The following is a 15,818-nucleotide window of genomic DNA, read 5'->3' as shown; positions in this document are numbered from 1 at the left end:
GTTTAATTTCATAATATGCTACTCAAGTAAAAGTACGTTGCTTACATAAGATTAAAGACTTCTTGTCCAAGTAAAATTGATCAACATAATAGACATGGAATCTGTAAATTCAATTATACATCAAATGAACTAAGGTATATTTCTAGTTATTTCTAGTGATATACTTTATTTATTTATTTATTTATTTAGTTAGTTAGTTACTTACTTACTTACTTAGTTATTTTTGAAACAGAGTTTTGCTCTGGTCGCCCAGGCCGGAGTGCAATGGCGTGATCTTGGCTCACTGCAACCTCCACCTCCCAGGTTCAAGTGATTCTCCTGCCTCAGGCTCCTGAAGATCTGGGATTCCAGGTGTCCATCACCACGCCTGGCTAACTTTTGTATTTTTGGTAGCAACAGGGTTTCACCATGTTGACCAGGCTGAACTCAGGTGATCCTGACCTGAACTCCTGACCTCCGGTGATCCACCCACCTTGACCTCCCAAAGTGCTGGGATTACAGGTATGAGCCTAGTGACATATTTTTATAGCCTTTAGAATTTGCAAAGTGTTTTTATACACTGCCATCGATTAAATCTCAAAAATGCCATTTTAAAAGTGTGAAAACAGAGACTGAGAGAGAGGCGTTAAGATTCATGACCAAAATCAGTTGTCTGGTAATGACAGAGCCAGGAGCAGAACCCAAGGCTTCTGACCTTCATTCAGGTTCATGTTTTTCATATTGACTGATTTTCTTCCAATGTTAAGAAATGTTGCCATACCTACCTCTAATTGTCTGAATATCTGAATTTCATTGTTTCAGTTTTTCTTACTTACTACTTTTAATCGAAGTATGTGCAAGTGAATCCGTGAATGGCCAGAATTCAGGAGATGTACACACAGTTATCTTTATAAAGTCAATAGGACACTGAGAAACCTATGACTAACTCAGTCACTTCCCCATCACTGATAAATTTGAAGCATGATAGTGGTCTCAACTTTAAGTGGAATAAACAGGAATTCTACAAAAGCATTCATTAGAAAATTTTTCCAGGTCTTAATAGGAAAAATGAGATTAAACTTTCAAAGTTTAATAGGAAAGCAGCAAAAATACACTAGTCTACAAGACTCTTGAATTTTTCTGGTAACTAAGAATAGTTGCTTAACTGGATTGTACATGAATTTTTAAGATTACCATCCGTTGTTTTATATATATTATATATATATGCATACAGATATATTTAATACCGTATGAGTATAATTATATAAATTGTAATAGATATAAAATTACATATATACTATAGGTAAATTATATATGATATATATATATACACAATGACCAATGAGACCCTTAACAGAATACACACACACACAGACACACACACACACAGACACATACACACACAGACACACACACACAGACACACACACAGACACATACACACACAGACACACACACACACAGACACATACACACACAGACACACACACACAGACACATACACAGACACAGACACACACACGCAGACACAGACACACACAGACACACACACAGACACACACACAGACACATACACACATACACACACACAGACACACACACACGAAAATAAAAGCTGACATAAATTATAAAAGTATGAATTTTGACATATATCAAAAAAATTCCTATAGGAATAGGAATAGCATAGGCCATAACAAAGGCCATTTTATAACTTTAAAAACTGATAAGGTACCTTAAATGGCACCTTTTCCCACCTCGGTGGAATTATTATTAATACTAGAAACTAAAGTCTAAACTGAGTACCAATGTGCATTTTAGCCTTTTGAAATAAACCAGGACAATTAATACTAATTATCCAGAACATAAGCAGTCTCAGTGACTGCATGGAGTCTGGTGTTACAACTGGCCTGTTTAACTTCCTAAGCAAACCTTAGCAGAAGCACTACAGGCATTCGATCTCAGGGCTATGCAGAGGATACAGAGGAGAAATTGTGAATATTTTCATATAGCTTTGAAAATAACATAATTTTATCAGGTTAACATGGAATATAATTATTAATATTTTAGTTATAGGACAAACTTTTCATCTTCATGGAGTCTCAAAGCAAAATAAATTATTTTACTTCTTTTGATTTTTAGGTTACTACGAAACCAATGGATCAAATTCTGGCCCTGAACTATCTGTTTAATGCTAACTGTTGTCAATTTAATCCGTTAGGTATGCTATATGCTATTAAATACTAATTACATTGGGGAAGGAGGGGAGGATTATATAGATTACTGATATTTGAAAAATAACAATAATTTTGCAGAAAAAGCTAATATCAACTTACTTTAAATCTTTGTCAAAAATATTGTTTTAATCAAAGTATTCTTGTAGAAAGAATTGTATTTGTATACATCATAATTAATGGGATATTTACCATCTCATGTCATTTTCATATCAGTAACATCAAAGTTCAAAGTAATGATGAATTAGCACAGGGAAATATTTCTAGCCTTATTATTTTTGATACAATTCGACAGGCAACTGTGGAACACAACCACCATTTGTTCAGAAAGTATTTTCTGGAGGGCAAATAACACGTTTACATTTAATTGTTTATATTAGATTTTAAAATAAGCATTTTTTCTTCCTGAGATCGTCTTCATCACAAAATTAAAGTTTTGTGTTTGAAGAGAGACATACTACTAGGTAAACATACCATGTAATAATTATCTTGAAGAATTTGCTTCTTTTGTCTGTCAAGTAATTAGTTATTTCCTGTCAGAGTGTTGGGATGTGTCAAGTCCAACAAAATATTTGATCTTATTTCTATTCAAAATCATTTTTCAATCAAGATTCAGGCCAAAGGAAAAAATCCACTTACTTTGCTTTAGCTTCTGCATCTTCATATGCTTTATTAGAAACATCATCCAGCCCTCCAATCAAATGTTTGAAAGAGCTGCCAGAGGAAAAAAGTACAGTGATTAGAATAAATCTTCTATAAAGTAATAACAATGGCAACCTAATCAATGATATAATGAAACAATCTTAAGGCATCTAAATAAAAAATAAATTCAAACACTTAATCTAAATACACTGTTAAGAAGCACGTTAGATATTATTTTTCCTGACTAGCACATAAACTCTATGAGATTAGGGACCACCTCTACCTTGTTCGCCAAGAGAGTTGCCAAAACATAAACAAATCTGGCAGCCATATCTGACAAAAGCAGATATTCAAATAATTGTTTGGAATAAAGTCTGTGACACACTAAATGATATACATCACAAAATCAATGAGTAAACTAAAATACTGAAATCACAGCAAGATCTACCAATTATGGAATGCCTCCTTTATGCCAGGTACTGTTATTTAAATTACCACTAACATATATTAATTCCAATTCTCAAAAAAATATTCTGAAAAACAAGCATCATTATCTCCACTTAACAAAAGAGTAAACTAATGTTCACAGGCAAAATAAATACGCGGAATACAGGAAAACAACAGGAGAGAGTCACAGAAAAATTAACTCATTTTGGAAGAGTGAAAAAACAACTTTAGCATAAAACAGGAAGAGTGATTGAACTGCTTAAATCCAATCTATTCAGTATCCTGCTATGCACCTGGAACTGTATTCAGACTTCTATAGTGAAACATGATCAATTCTGTCACTAAAATAGTAAATACTACAGCATCAACACAAAATGAATAAACACATGCATACTTGAATCACCCTTGAAAATTACTAAATACAACCAGATACAGTAACTCTTACTATACACTACATTCTGGCAACTACTGAACTAGAATGAAGGAAAGAAAAAAAAGTCCCAGTACCCACATGATAATCAGAGCCTCACTTACATGGTACTCATATGCCAGGCATTGCTATAAGTGTTTTGCATGTAATAACAAATAGTTTAATAGTTCCAATGAGGTTTTTTAAAACAAAAGTCAATTCTTTTATTTTGAAATACTATGAGTTAGTATTATAATCTCCAATTATAATGGAGATAATTTTAAAGTACTGGAAGAAATTACATTTAATTTTAATCCTCTATCATCTTAATACATGTAAATGGTTTGTGTGTTGGGAGTATTAAACAATAAGTTATGCATGGTCAGGTCCTGAAACATAGTAAGATGCTTGCTGATTTAAAATGTGAATGTTCTTTAATTGCTTTTACATATACTTTTTTATTTTGAAAATCTATAAAGAGGAACATGACACCCTTCTTGGGCCTGGGTGGAGGGGAAGGGAGCAGCTGTTACTTCAGACTCTTGGGTAATGAGCTCATCTAGGGTGCATGGTAACTAGAATGCTGAACCTAATACATGAAGTATTTCTATTCATAAAGGGACCCCAAAAAAAGATTAGACAGAGACACAGGGAATCAAGAATCATATTCAAGAACATAAAGCTTTCTGTAATGAATTGTATTAATTCATGCCAAAACAAATGATTGCTAAATAGACAAATAATAGGCAACACTTCTTACAAAGTTTTCAAAAATGTATTATCCATAATTAATAAATATAATTCCCATAGTTGAAAACTATGTTCAAATATTATTTTTGTCATTGTTCTTCATATGGTAAAATTTCCCACTTTCCCGTAGAATGTCTTGGTCCTTACCTAAACTTAGAGGGAATCCGAGATTAGAGAATGTCCTTAAAGCTAGATGCATTCACAACATAAACTAAAATATAGTATTTCTTTTATTATAAATAGACAATATCTGTCTAATTTTCTGGGTTTTTTTTTCAGATAATAAGAAAATTTAAGCACAGAGTTTAAGTTCCTTGTCTAAGATGACTGCAATTTAGCAGCACATCCACCATTAAAATGTATATTTCATAAGGCTTCTGTCCTTTATATTTGGATATTTTCAATACAATGAAATCCAAAACATTATGAAAAGGTATTGAAAGAGAAGAATCAAATAATATTATCTAGGAAAACTGAACAACAATAATCACTAAAGCTTAGTTTTTCAAATCCATTTCGATATATTAAGAGATTGTGTTATTAGACATTTAAAACTCATAGTAATTCTGAGAGTTCAAGTAGTTTTTATTAAAAAAAAGAATCCTGTCTTCCTTCTATTATCTATTTGAATTAAGGACACTTTAAACAGAATAGCATATTACCAAAGAATAACAGAGTAAACTGATGATAAATTTGACAAGAATTAAAACTTTTAACTTAACAAATTCTGTTCAACACACTAAGCTAGATTAAAACTCCACAAAATATTATTTTGAAAATACACTTTGAAATTCTTAGTAGTAAAATATATAAATGGAAAAGCATAGATATGGTTATGCTAGATGGAGTTTTAAAGTAGAAATCAAGTAATATTATTAAGTTCCAAATGACTGCCACTGTCTGCAGATCCCTGTACTGATCAATGAATAATTTGAGACATCTTGATAAGCATAATTGATGGTGTTATAGAATTTATCACTCCTGGCACAAAAATGAACCAATTAGTGTTTCATTTTTTCCTTCTCTCAGACATTCTGTAGGAACACCTGCTGTCTGTGTGAACCCTCATCAAACAGACATTTAGAAAAGTACTACTATAGGTATCATATGCTTTTCTAAATAGTTACTCAGGTCCTATGACATTTCTTGACTAATGCCTTTTTTGTATTGTTATTCTATTCTGAAAAAGATTATTCTGAGATGTCGTGAAAACTCCAGCAACTGAATAAGTATAAACCAGAAAATATTATTTATGGGTTTTAACAAATATAGGTAACTATAGAAAAATCATTAAATTCTCTTTTTAAACAAACTCACAATTCATACACAAGTTACATTTTAACATTGTAAAATAAAACACCAAATTTCTACATACATGCTAAACTTTCGGAATAAATTAAAGACGTGTTACTGAGCAAATGGCTTTAGTTTAGGGCATCTCCACAGCAAACCTTTTTGCATGCACATATTTCATGTAAAATTTTGGGTTACTTTTCTTGGGATAGAAAATCTAATTTTACAAGTCTTGACATAATACTTTAAGGAGCATGGGTAAAATGTTATCAGTTGAGTACACAGATACTGAAAGAGAGCAAATGGGAAATCCCTTTTATGTTTATTTATTTTTTTAATTTATTTATTATTATTATATTTTAAGTTGTAGGGTACATGTGCATAACGTGCAGGTTTGTTACATATGTATACTTGTGCCATGTTGATGTGCTGCACCCATCAACTCGTCATTTACATCAGGTATAACTCCCAATTTAGACATACTTGTCAGGTGGGGAAGGAAAAGAAAGGAAAGAGGAAGGCAGAAGGAAAAACAAGGAAGGGATGAATGAAAGAATGAAAGGTGGATGGAAAAAGGGAGACAGGAAGGAAGAAGAAACTGTAACCCTTACACACTAAGAATTTACACACTAAGACATTTAAAGAAATTGTCCTTAACGGTATCAGTTAAGAGACTGTGTTTCTCATTCCAGGAAATTGTCTGTTTTAGAATGCTATAATGACAGTAACTCAGTGGGTAATAAATTTAGTTATTAAAATGTTTTCATTATAAAGGCAAAATATTCTGAAGGGAGCTGATTACTCAGTGGTATGTCTAAAAAGAATATAATTCGGTTGTTATTCGGTTGTGATATAATGAGACTTCATCTAGACAGAAATGGTCTTTAAATTATTAGAAAGGCAGTTCAAATATCAGAGATCAGCATTACCATGCTGCTAAAAAATCATTGCATTTAAAGTTTACTTTACAGTGTAATATATTTTACATGTGTATAAAATAGATATATATTTTATATATATAGTGTGTGTGAGTTAGTTGATTTAATTCTCATGATCTCCTATCCTTTATTCTGATATAATGGTTTAGAATTTTGTATAAACATTTAAAAAATGGAATATTTTCAAATTAAAAATAGGATGGGAGAAAGTCCTAACATTCAAAACAGTTTTTTTTTCTTTTTTACACTTAATAGTGAAATGTTATAAGTCAAAAAGTGTAAATCTTAAACTGGAAGCTATTTCAAATACTTCAATAGTGCTAAGCAAAATGTTTGTCAGGTATTATCAGAAGGCTTGGAAAAGCCTTCTTAATTTCACAGACTATACCATTATGCTTTGTTAACCTAAATGTCAACTAAATTGTTTTTAAAAAATATTTATTTAAAAATATAGAAAGTTAGTGTTCCAAAGTAGTTAAGATGTTTTACTTAGCTAAGCCCAAGGTTTTAGAGGGATCCTTCACGGTTTTGGTACACTTATGCAGAAAATCTCTTGATTTACTTTGTGGCTTCAAGTGTTCTTATGTTTGTTACTTTTTGTTTATTTTATTTATAATTGGACAATCATAATTCTTAGTGGTTTACACTATCAACTGTCATGTGACTATATGTTTCCTTGGAGAAAAAAATACCTCCAAATAAAATAAAACCGGCCACATCCATATTTTCCAGTTATCCATCCATTTATTCATCCATCCATCCATCCATCCGTTCATCCAAACTCACATATATGTATGTATACAATGCCTACTATCTATAAGGAACAATTCAAGCTACTGTGCATTATGCAAAAAGAATAAAGTACAACTTTGAGGAATTTACAGTCTTATATTACAGATAAAATACAAAGACTTATAATATAAAGGTGGGAAGTAATGAGTGGCTGAATGCTTATCAGAAGGAAGGCTATAGTGTACATAAAAATAATTTCATCTACTCAAAATCATATTAGATAGTAATTTCATAGAAAGCAATGACACTTTCATGAGTAAATAATTATTAGTATTTTCTTATCATGCACATATGTTTATATTTGCAAGAGAGAATTACACACACCAAAGTATTATATATTTGTCTGTGTCTTTGCTTTGTAATAATATCCACCTATCTATCAAGGGGATTATTCACTAGAAAAATGGGTTTCAAATAACAAACATTTCATTTAAACTGTTTCCTGATTATAATTATATGCTTTAAAAGGTACCAATTGAAAATAATGATTCAATTTGGCATACGCACAAAAGATTAAAAAGCTAAGAATAGGTTTCAGGAATTCTCTCCTTTTACTTACTGTTACTTTTGAGAAATAAAAAAAGTGACTCAGTGCTGATCAAGTTTCCATGTCTAACATGTCCATATAAATCAGTCTTTTCCAGGATAGGGTCTTGTTGACTAGGCTTATTATGTTAGTCAAATCATCTAGTTTTGAATTTTAAAATTACGTGTATGTGTGTGTCTGTGTGTGTGTATGTGTGTGTTTCCAATGGCAATACATGAACAAATTGAAAGACACTGAAGAACTCTAAGGGATAAATGATTTACTGTAATTTTACAATCTTTGGCTAAACGTTAACATTTTGGCATGTATCCTCCTTGATTTTTTTTTCAGTTATTTCAAAGTTGAAATTGTATCGGTTTAGTACTTGTTTGATTTTAGGTTGTCTATGCTTATACTATAACCACATTAATGGTTAAGTGTGGAAAACAGTCCAGTCAAGCATGTAGGACACTCCTGGTTACATAGAAATATCCAATATAAAATGACTAAACTTCTCAATTTTTTTGTTTATTTGCTTATCTAGTAATTCTACTGTTGGAATATTGGTGACAAATATTAGCTTAAGATTTTATTTTTAACTCTTTCTCACTTTTAATCCTTAACTGTTAAGAATATATACATCTTTTTGGCATGGATGTAGTGAAAAGGGAACACTTACATTCCTAGTGGGAACGTAAACTAGTATAACCACTATGGAAAATAGTATGGATATTCCTTTAAAAATTACAAGTAGAACTACCATTCAATCCAGCAATACCACTACTGTGTATCTTCCCAAAGAAAAAGAGGTCACTATGTGAAAAAGACACTTGTGCATGCATGTTTGTAACCGCACAATTCACAATTGCAAAAATATGGAAACAACCTAAATGTCCATCAGTCAATGAGTGGATAAAGAAAATGTGGTATATATACACCATGGGATACTACTCAGCCATAAAAAAAATGAAATAATGGTATTTGCAGCAACTTGGATGGAGTCAAAGACCATTATTCAAAGTGAAGTAACTCAGGAATGGAAAACCAAATATCATGTCTCATTTATTTTTTTTTTAATGTAGGAAAGTTTATTACATATTACTTACAGTTTCCAACCTGAAACAATCTCAACTTTTCCTTAAGTATCTCAAAGTGCATAGGGGCAGGCACCAGTAACGACCTTGGGTTACAGTTGGTTTTTAAAAAATGGAATAATAACACAATATTTGGTGCCTTATTTTGAATTAAAAGTTCAAATTTGTATTCACCATAGGATTTATATTCAATAGAGTAACTGATTTCTGCTATTGCAGAGCCTATATCAATTTGAACCAATTTCAAACAAAACATGAAGATAATGAATATCATACATTATATGTTAAGGAATGAATTGTAAGTGTCCATTATTTTACTGCCAAAAAGAAACTGAAAGAACTTTGTGTTTAGAATTTATTAAAATATGGATAGCCATATTAAATTATAAAAGAAATATTACTTTCTTTTAAAAAATATAATTTGCACATGCATTAAAATCAATTATTATGTAGACATCTAACAAAAGCATTATATTTAAAATGTCAATCCAAAAGTAATGCAAAGTGCCATTTCCCGATACTTTGAACATAACAGAATTCTTTTTTCTTTTTTTTTTTTTTTGAGATGGAGTCTCACACTGTTGCCCTGTCTCCCAGTGGTGCAATCTCTGCTCACTGCAACCTCTGTCTCTGGGTTCAAGCAATTCTCCTGCTTCAGCCTCCCAAGCAACTGCGATTACAGGTGCCCACCACCACACTCAGCTAATTTTTTGTATTTTTAGTAGAGATGGGGTTTCAATATGTTGGCCAGGTTGGTATTGAACTTCTGACCTCGTGATCCGCCCGCCTCAGCCTCCCAAAGTGCTGGGATTACAGGTGTAAGCCACTACGACTGAGCGAGAATTTTTTATTTCATATTCAAAAGAGAGTTTCAATGGCCCTCCATTTTTTTTTTTTTGAACTCTTTTTTTTTTTATTATTATACTTTAAGTTCTAGGGTACATGTGCAGAATGTGCAGGTTTGTTACATATGTATACTTGTGCCATGTTGGTGTGCTGCACCCATCAACTCGTCAGCACCCATTAACTCGTCATTTACCTCAGGTATAACTCCCAATGCTATCCCTCCCCTCTCCCCCTTCCCCATAATAGGCTCCAGTGTGTGATGTTCCCCTTCCAGAGTCTGAGTGATCTTATTGTTCAATGAGTGAGAACATGCGGTGTTTGGTTTTCTGATCTTGCGATAGGTTGCTGAGAATGATGGTTTCCAGCTGCATCCATGTCCCTACAAAGGACACGAACTCATCCTTTTTTATGGCTGCATAGTATTCCATAGTGTATATGTGCCACATGTTCTTAATCCAGTCTCTCACTGATAGACATTTGGGTTGATTCCAAGTCTTTGCTATTGTGAATAGTGCCACAACAAACATACGTGTGTATGTATCTTTATAGCAGCATGATTTATAAGTGGGAGCTAAGCTATGAGAATGCAAAGGCATAAGAATGACATAATGGACTTTGGGGACTATAGGGGAAGGGTGGAAGTGGGGTGGGAGATAAAATAATACATACTGGGTACAGTATACACTATTAGGGTGATGGGTACACCAAAATCTCAGAACTCACCACTAAAGAACTTACCCATGTAACTAAAAACCACCTGTACTCCAAAAATATTTAAATATAAAAGGAATATATGCATCTTAATAAAGGGTGTAAAAAGAGAAACACTGTGTTTTAAAAAGAAGTGTTTTGAGATTTTCCTACACACAATTTTGATATTATAAATATTCTATCTTAAATATTTATATATAAGATTCCTATATATGATTTGCCCTTTTCTAAGGATGATTGAATTCACAATCTTTTTGTAGAGTAGTACTACTACTCAAAGTATAATTGGCCCACTATTTGTTGCTAGTCTATAAAGACATAAACCCAGAAGTTTAGAAACTTTTCTAGCAATTTGACAATATTGAGACATCCAAGGGCAAGATCAGTGGACTTGTGTTTTTGAACAGGGTACAGATTTGTGTTACTGTCAAATCCATAAGGTGAGAAACATTTGGTAAAAGGCGCATACAAGTCATATGCAAGAGGGTATTATTAAATGTGTGATATTTTAAGATTAGTTTGCTAATTTTAACCTAAAGTATATAAAATTCAGAATCTATCTTACGAAGAGAATTAAAATTTAAACATACTTTACAGGAGTAATTGATATAACTGGCTACTAATGAAGGATTAACTAAAATAGAACCTCACTTGTTCTATTTTGAATACAAAATAAAAATGAAGGTCAGGCACAGTGGCTCACACCTGCAGTCCCAGCACTTTGGGAGGCCAAGGCAGGTGAATCACTTGAGGTCAGGAGTTCGAGACCAGCCTGACCAACATGGAGAAACCCTGTCTCTAGTAGAAATACAAAGTTAGCCTGGCGTGGTAGTCCATGCCTGTAGTCCCAGCTACTTGGGAGGCTGAGGCAGGAGAATCGCTTGAACACAGGAGGTGGAGGTTGCAGTGAGCCGAGATCATGCCATTGTCCTCCAGCCTGGGCAACAAGAGAGAAACTCCATCTCAAAATAAATGAATGAATAAATAAATAAATAAATATAAATTTTTCCAGTATGCTGATATTACTTTAAAATCACTTCTTCTATTTCCATCAATTCTTCTCTGCGAGACTGGTTTCTCTATTCCGAGTGTATTAAACAAAACATAAAACAGATAAAGTACACATTACTCCCTGCAAGTGGCATTTCCATCATCCATCTAACCTAGATCAAAAAAGTTAACAATCAAGAAACAGGCACATTTGATACATTAAAGACTAGACAGTGAAATGCACAGTGTTCTTTCAAAGTGTACCAATTGCAGTCAGAATGGAGAATTGCTATTTCACTCATAAATTGTGGTTTTGTTACGATGGTAAAACAAGTATAATAGCTATTATCTTTCTTATTACTTGTAAACATACTTTCAATGACAATGTGATTAATTGGGGCAATTCTTTTCCTTTTATCCGGCGTTATGTTTGTTCTAATATTTTTACTGAAATAGGATTTTATGTATGCTGAATATAATAGGAAAAAATAGTGGGCATTTATTTCTATGCTTTTTTTCACTTGTATTTTTCTAGCAAGTCATTTGTATTTTATTTTACAAAAACATCTGTCCACAATGGATGGGCTGAAAATAAAAAACAAAACTGATCCTTGAGCACAGATCCTTGGAAAAGGACTGTCCTAGACCACTCACTTTCTCTCTCACCCCCACCTATGTGCCTCTTTCTGAATCCTATCTGATACCTTATGGTTACTTTTCAGAGCATACTGCAGAGTTCTGGAATTGTTAGTTTTTGGTCAGTCTCTTTCTCTATAAACTGAGCTATTTAATGTCCAGTTTTACAGATATTCTTTAACGTCCTGGCCCTTTCCAAAAAAACGTTTGCTGACTCCTGTTCTCGATTGTCTTTTTCCTTCCTCCATATCTAATCCAACACCAAATCCTGTACATTCTAGCTTCAATAATCTGAAATGAATCCTCTTTTCTATATTATCTTTGGGTCCCAACCGCCATTTTCTCACTGGATAATTCTGTAACTGCCGTTTCCTTTATTTCCTCTCTCGTCCTTACACAGTGAGCAGAGTAATCTTTTAAAAACATAAATCAGATCACGTCACTCTTCTGCTGACCTCTACAACTTCTCTGAATTATCCTATGCTACTTTTGACCATAGAATGCTTCACGCATCTGCCTCAGGGCCTTTGTCTTCTGCCTGGAACATTTGTTCTCTAGATTTTCATGTTTTTTTCTCAGTACCATTCAGGTCTCAGCTCAATTGTTTCCTCTTTACACAGGACTGACCAACCCATACAAAGAAGCAATTACTCAAAATCCTTCTCGCTGTCATTCTGTGATTTTAACTCATTTTCACTCACCACTAGCTAAAAACTACTTCGTTTGTTTAGATATCTGCTGTCTTCCTCATGCCAAAATGTACATTTCATGAGATCAGGCACCTAGTCTAGCTTCTTCATCAATATCTCTCTTTAGGAACTAGAGTATTTCCTGGCCTGTAATAGAAATTTAAAATGAATTAATAAATAGATGGATGGACTCACCCAACCACCTACTCATTTATTCTTTTGTGTGTATGTATGTGCCCAGGATATGACAAGCAAACTCTTAAGTTTCTGAAGCAAAGTTTTATTTAAAATTCAAGATATATGGGTTAAAAGTTCTCTGTGTGTCTTAGGGTATCCACCTCTATGAACTCTTAGGACAAAGGCTTAGTTAAAATGAATGCGTAGCATACATTGTGGGTCCTAATGAAGCAATACATTGGTATAAATAAGGGTGAAGTGATTTGAAACACTTAGCAATTTAACATTGAATTATATAGAGGACATTAAATAAGGGTAATTATTTTAGACCGTAATGAAATTTATATCCATGAATCCCAATTGCAATTAAAGTGGAAGAAAGGATTTTAAAATGCAGCATGACTTTCATTTTCAATTAAAAGCAGGAGAAATTGGAATCAAGTCTCATGTGATAGTTCTTAGCCTTTTCAGTGTTTAGGAGGAAAATATAAGACTAGGTTGCCGTAATGTGCCAACTCTATATGTTTCCTTTTCCTTAAAAATAAACATCTCTCAACTATACTTAAATCAAACAGTTCATGCAGTGGACATACTTTTTGTGACTGGCCAATTATTTTAAGTGTTAGCAACTCTCTTTACCTTACTATATAAAATCCATACTAACAAAAGTAGATATTACACATTATTCTTCCTATCATTGCCTTTCTGGGCCAAATTACACTGTTTTGACATGAAAACCAATGATAAGTTTCACATATGTTTAATTAATTTCATCAAAATACTATACTTTCCCAATGAAAACTATCAATACTAAATTAATTTTTTCATAACACTATAAATTCTCAATTTTAAGACCATTTTGTTATAGAATTATGTAGAAGCAAATGTTAATTTTTTTTCTCCAAATTTTGGTATTCTCAAAGCAGAATACATGGCACCAACAAGCATCTTATGTATTAAAATTTTTTCAGAAGGAAACAACCGCAGTAGGGCTTACTTGAGGGTGAAAGGTGGGAGGAGGGAGAGGAGCAGAAAAAAGTAAAAATTGAGTACTAGGCTTAGTACTTGAGTGGCAAATAATCTATACACCAAACCCTCATGACACAAGTTTACTTATATAACAAAACTGCACACGTACCCTAAAACCTAAAGGAAACATTTTTTAAAATTTCAAATTTCTCTACTTACAAATTATTTAAAATTTACAAATTCAGGTAACTGGCAGAAAATCTTACCAAAATTGTCGAAAAATAAATAGACCATATTTATTAAAAACAATAAAATCTATAGCTAATATATTCTAGTTTACATAAATGTATCAATTATAGTAGATATCAGTTGCAGCAATCCACTTTTTATTAACTGACTATTTAAAAACTGCCTCTGGAAAACTCTGGCTAAGGAAAATATCATGGGAATGCGAATACTATGATAGTCACTGATTTTCTATTAAGCAACTTGAAAGTGAAATCTTAAAATGGCACAATAAATCTATCCCAAGCTATCTTTTTTAGTAGACTTTTTGTTATTTATTCTCTGAAACTCCTTGAAACAAAGACATTAGTTTAACATTTTTATAAATATCAATTACTTGACTTTTTATTTCTGCTGTCATTACACAATTGGAAAGGGCAATACATACTTTTCCCAAAAAAATAATAGAAGCTTAGCAATAAATGCATCCCTTTATGTCACAAATTAATGTTTATATAACTTAGCAATATAAAAATTTCAAGCAAAACATGAAAATACTAGCTAGCATGTATTAGGATTATCCAAACTATTTTACAAGGATGTTCCCTGTTTTATAGGTAAGGTGATCAAGGCTAACAAAATTAAGAAATTTGCCCGAGGTCACATGTCTAGTAAGTGTCAATACTGGGATTTGAACCAAGGCAACCTGTTTCTAACACCTGCAATCCCAGCAGTAATTGGCACCATATTTATCTACCCAATATGGAAATCTGAGGTGATCTAGTTAATAGTTGTGGCTAAGATTTGGTATTAAATATCTGCTTTCTCTCTCTCAAATCCTACCCTTATGGCCAAAATCTTTTTTTTTTTTTTTTTTTTTTTTTTAGACGGAGTCACTCTGTCTCCTAGGCTGGAGTGCAGTAGGGCGATCTTGGCTCACTGCAACCTCCACCTCCTGGGTTTAAGCAATTTTCCTTGTTCAGTCTCCTGAGTAGCTGGAATTACAGGCACCCACCACCATGCCCGGCTATTTTGTATTTTTAGTAGAGACAGAGTTTCACCATGTTGGCCAGGCTGGTCTTCAAATCCTGACCTCAAGTGATCCACCCACCTTAGCCTCCCAAAGTGCTGGGATAATTGGCGTGAGCCACCACGCCCGGCCAAGATTCTTTAAGAGAAATAATTTTTATTTCAACAGGTCACCTTCTTTCTCCTATTGTATTATGTGTATAAAAGTTCCAATTAGGGAAGTAATTAGTCCCCTGGGGCTGCCATAACAAAATGCCACACACTGGGTGGCTTAAAGAACAGAAATTTATCTTCCCACCGTTCTGGAGGCTGGAAGTCCACGATCAAGGAGCCACCAGGGTTGGTTTCTGGTGAGTTATTTTGTCCTGCCTTTGGCTAACAGGCCCCTACTCACGGCATCCTCACATGGCCTTTCCTCTGCATGTGTGGCCTGCTGGTGTCTTTT

The 15,818-nt window shown here is 33.2% G+C and overlaps 1 protein-coding gene across 3 annotated transcripts in view; it reads right to left on the bottom strand.

Annotated features, from left to right (window-relative positions):
• The window catches only part of LOC105481070 (protein kinase cGMP-dependent 1), a 1,243,906-nt gene that overhangs the window by 125,590 nt on the left and 1,102,498 nt on the right, over nucleotides 1–15,818 (bottom strand). For all 3 annotated transcript variants that reach the window (XM_011740360.2, XM_011740371.2, XM_011740380.3), the window contains one exon: nucleotides 2,850–2,924. In XM_011740360.2, coding sequence (XP_011738662.1) covers nucleotides 2,850–2,924 — 75 coding nt within the window. The remainder of the gene's footprint in view (nucleotides 1–2,849; nucleotides 2,925–15,818) is intronic.

Source organism: Macaca nemestrina, chromosome 9 (genome assembly GCF_043159975.1).
Source record: "Macaca nemestrina isolate mMacNem1 chromosome 9, mMacNem.hap1, whole genome shotgun sequence".
NCBI lineage: Eukaryota > Metazoa > Chordata > Mammalia > Primates > Cercopithecidae > Macaca > Macaca nemestrina.
This window is presented reverse-complemented; position numbering and strand designations above follow the sequence as displayed.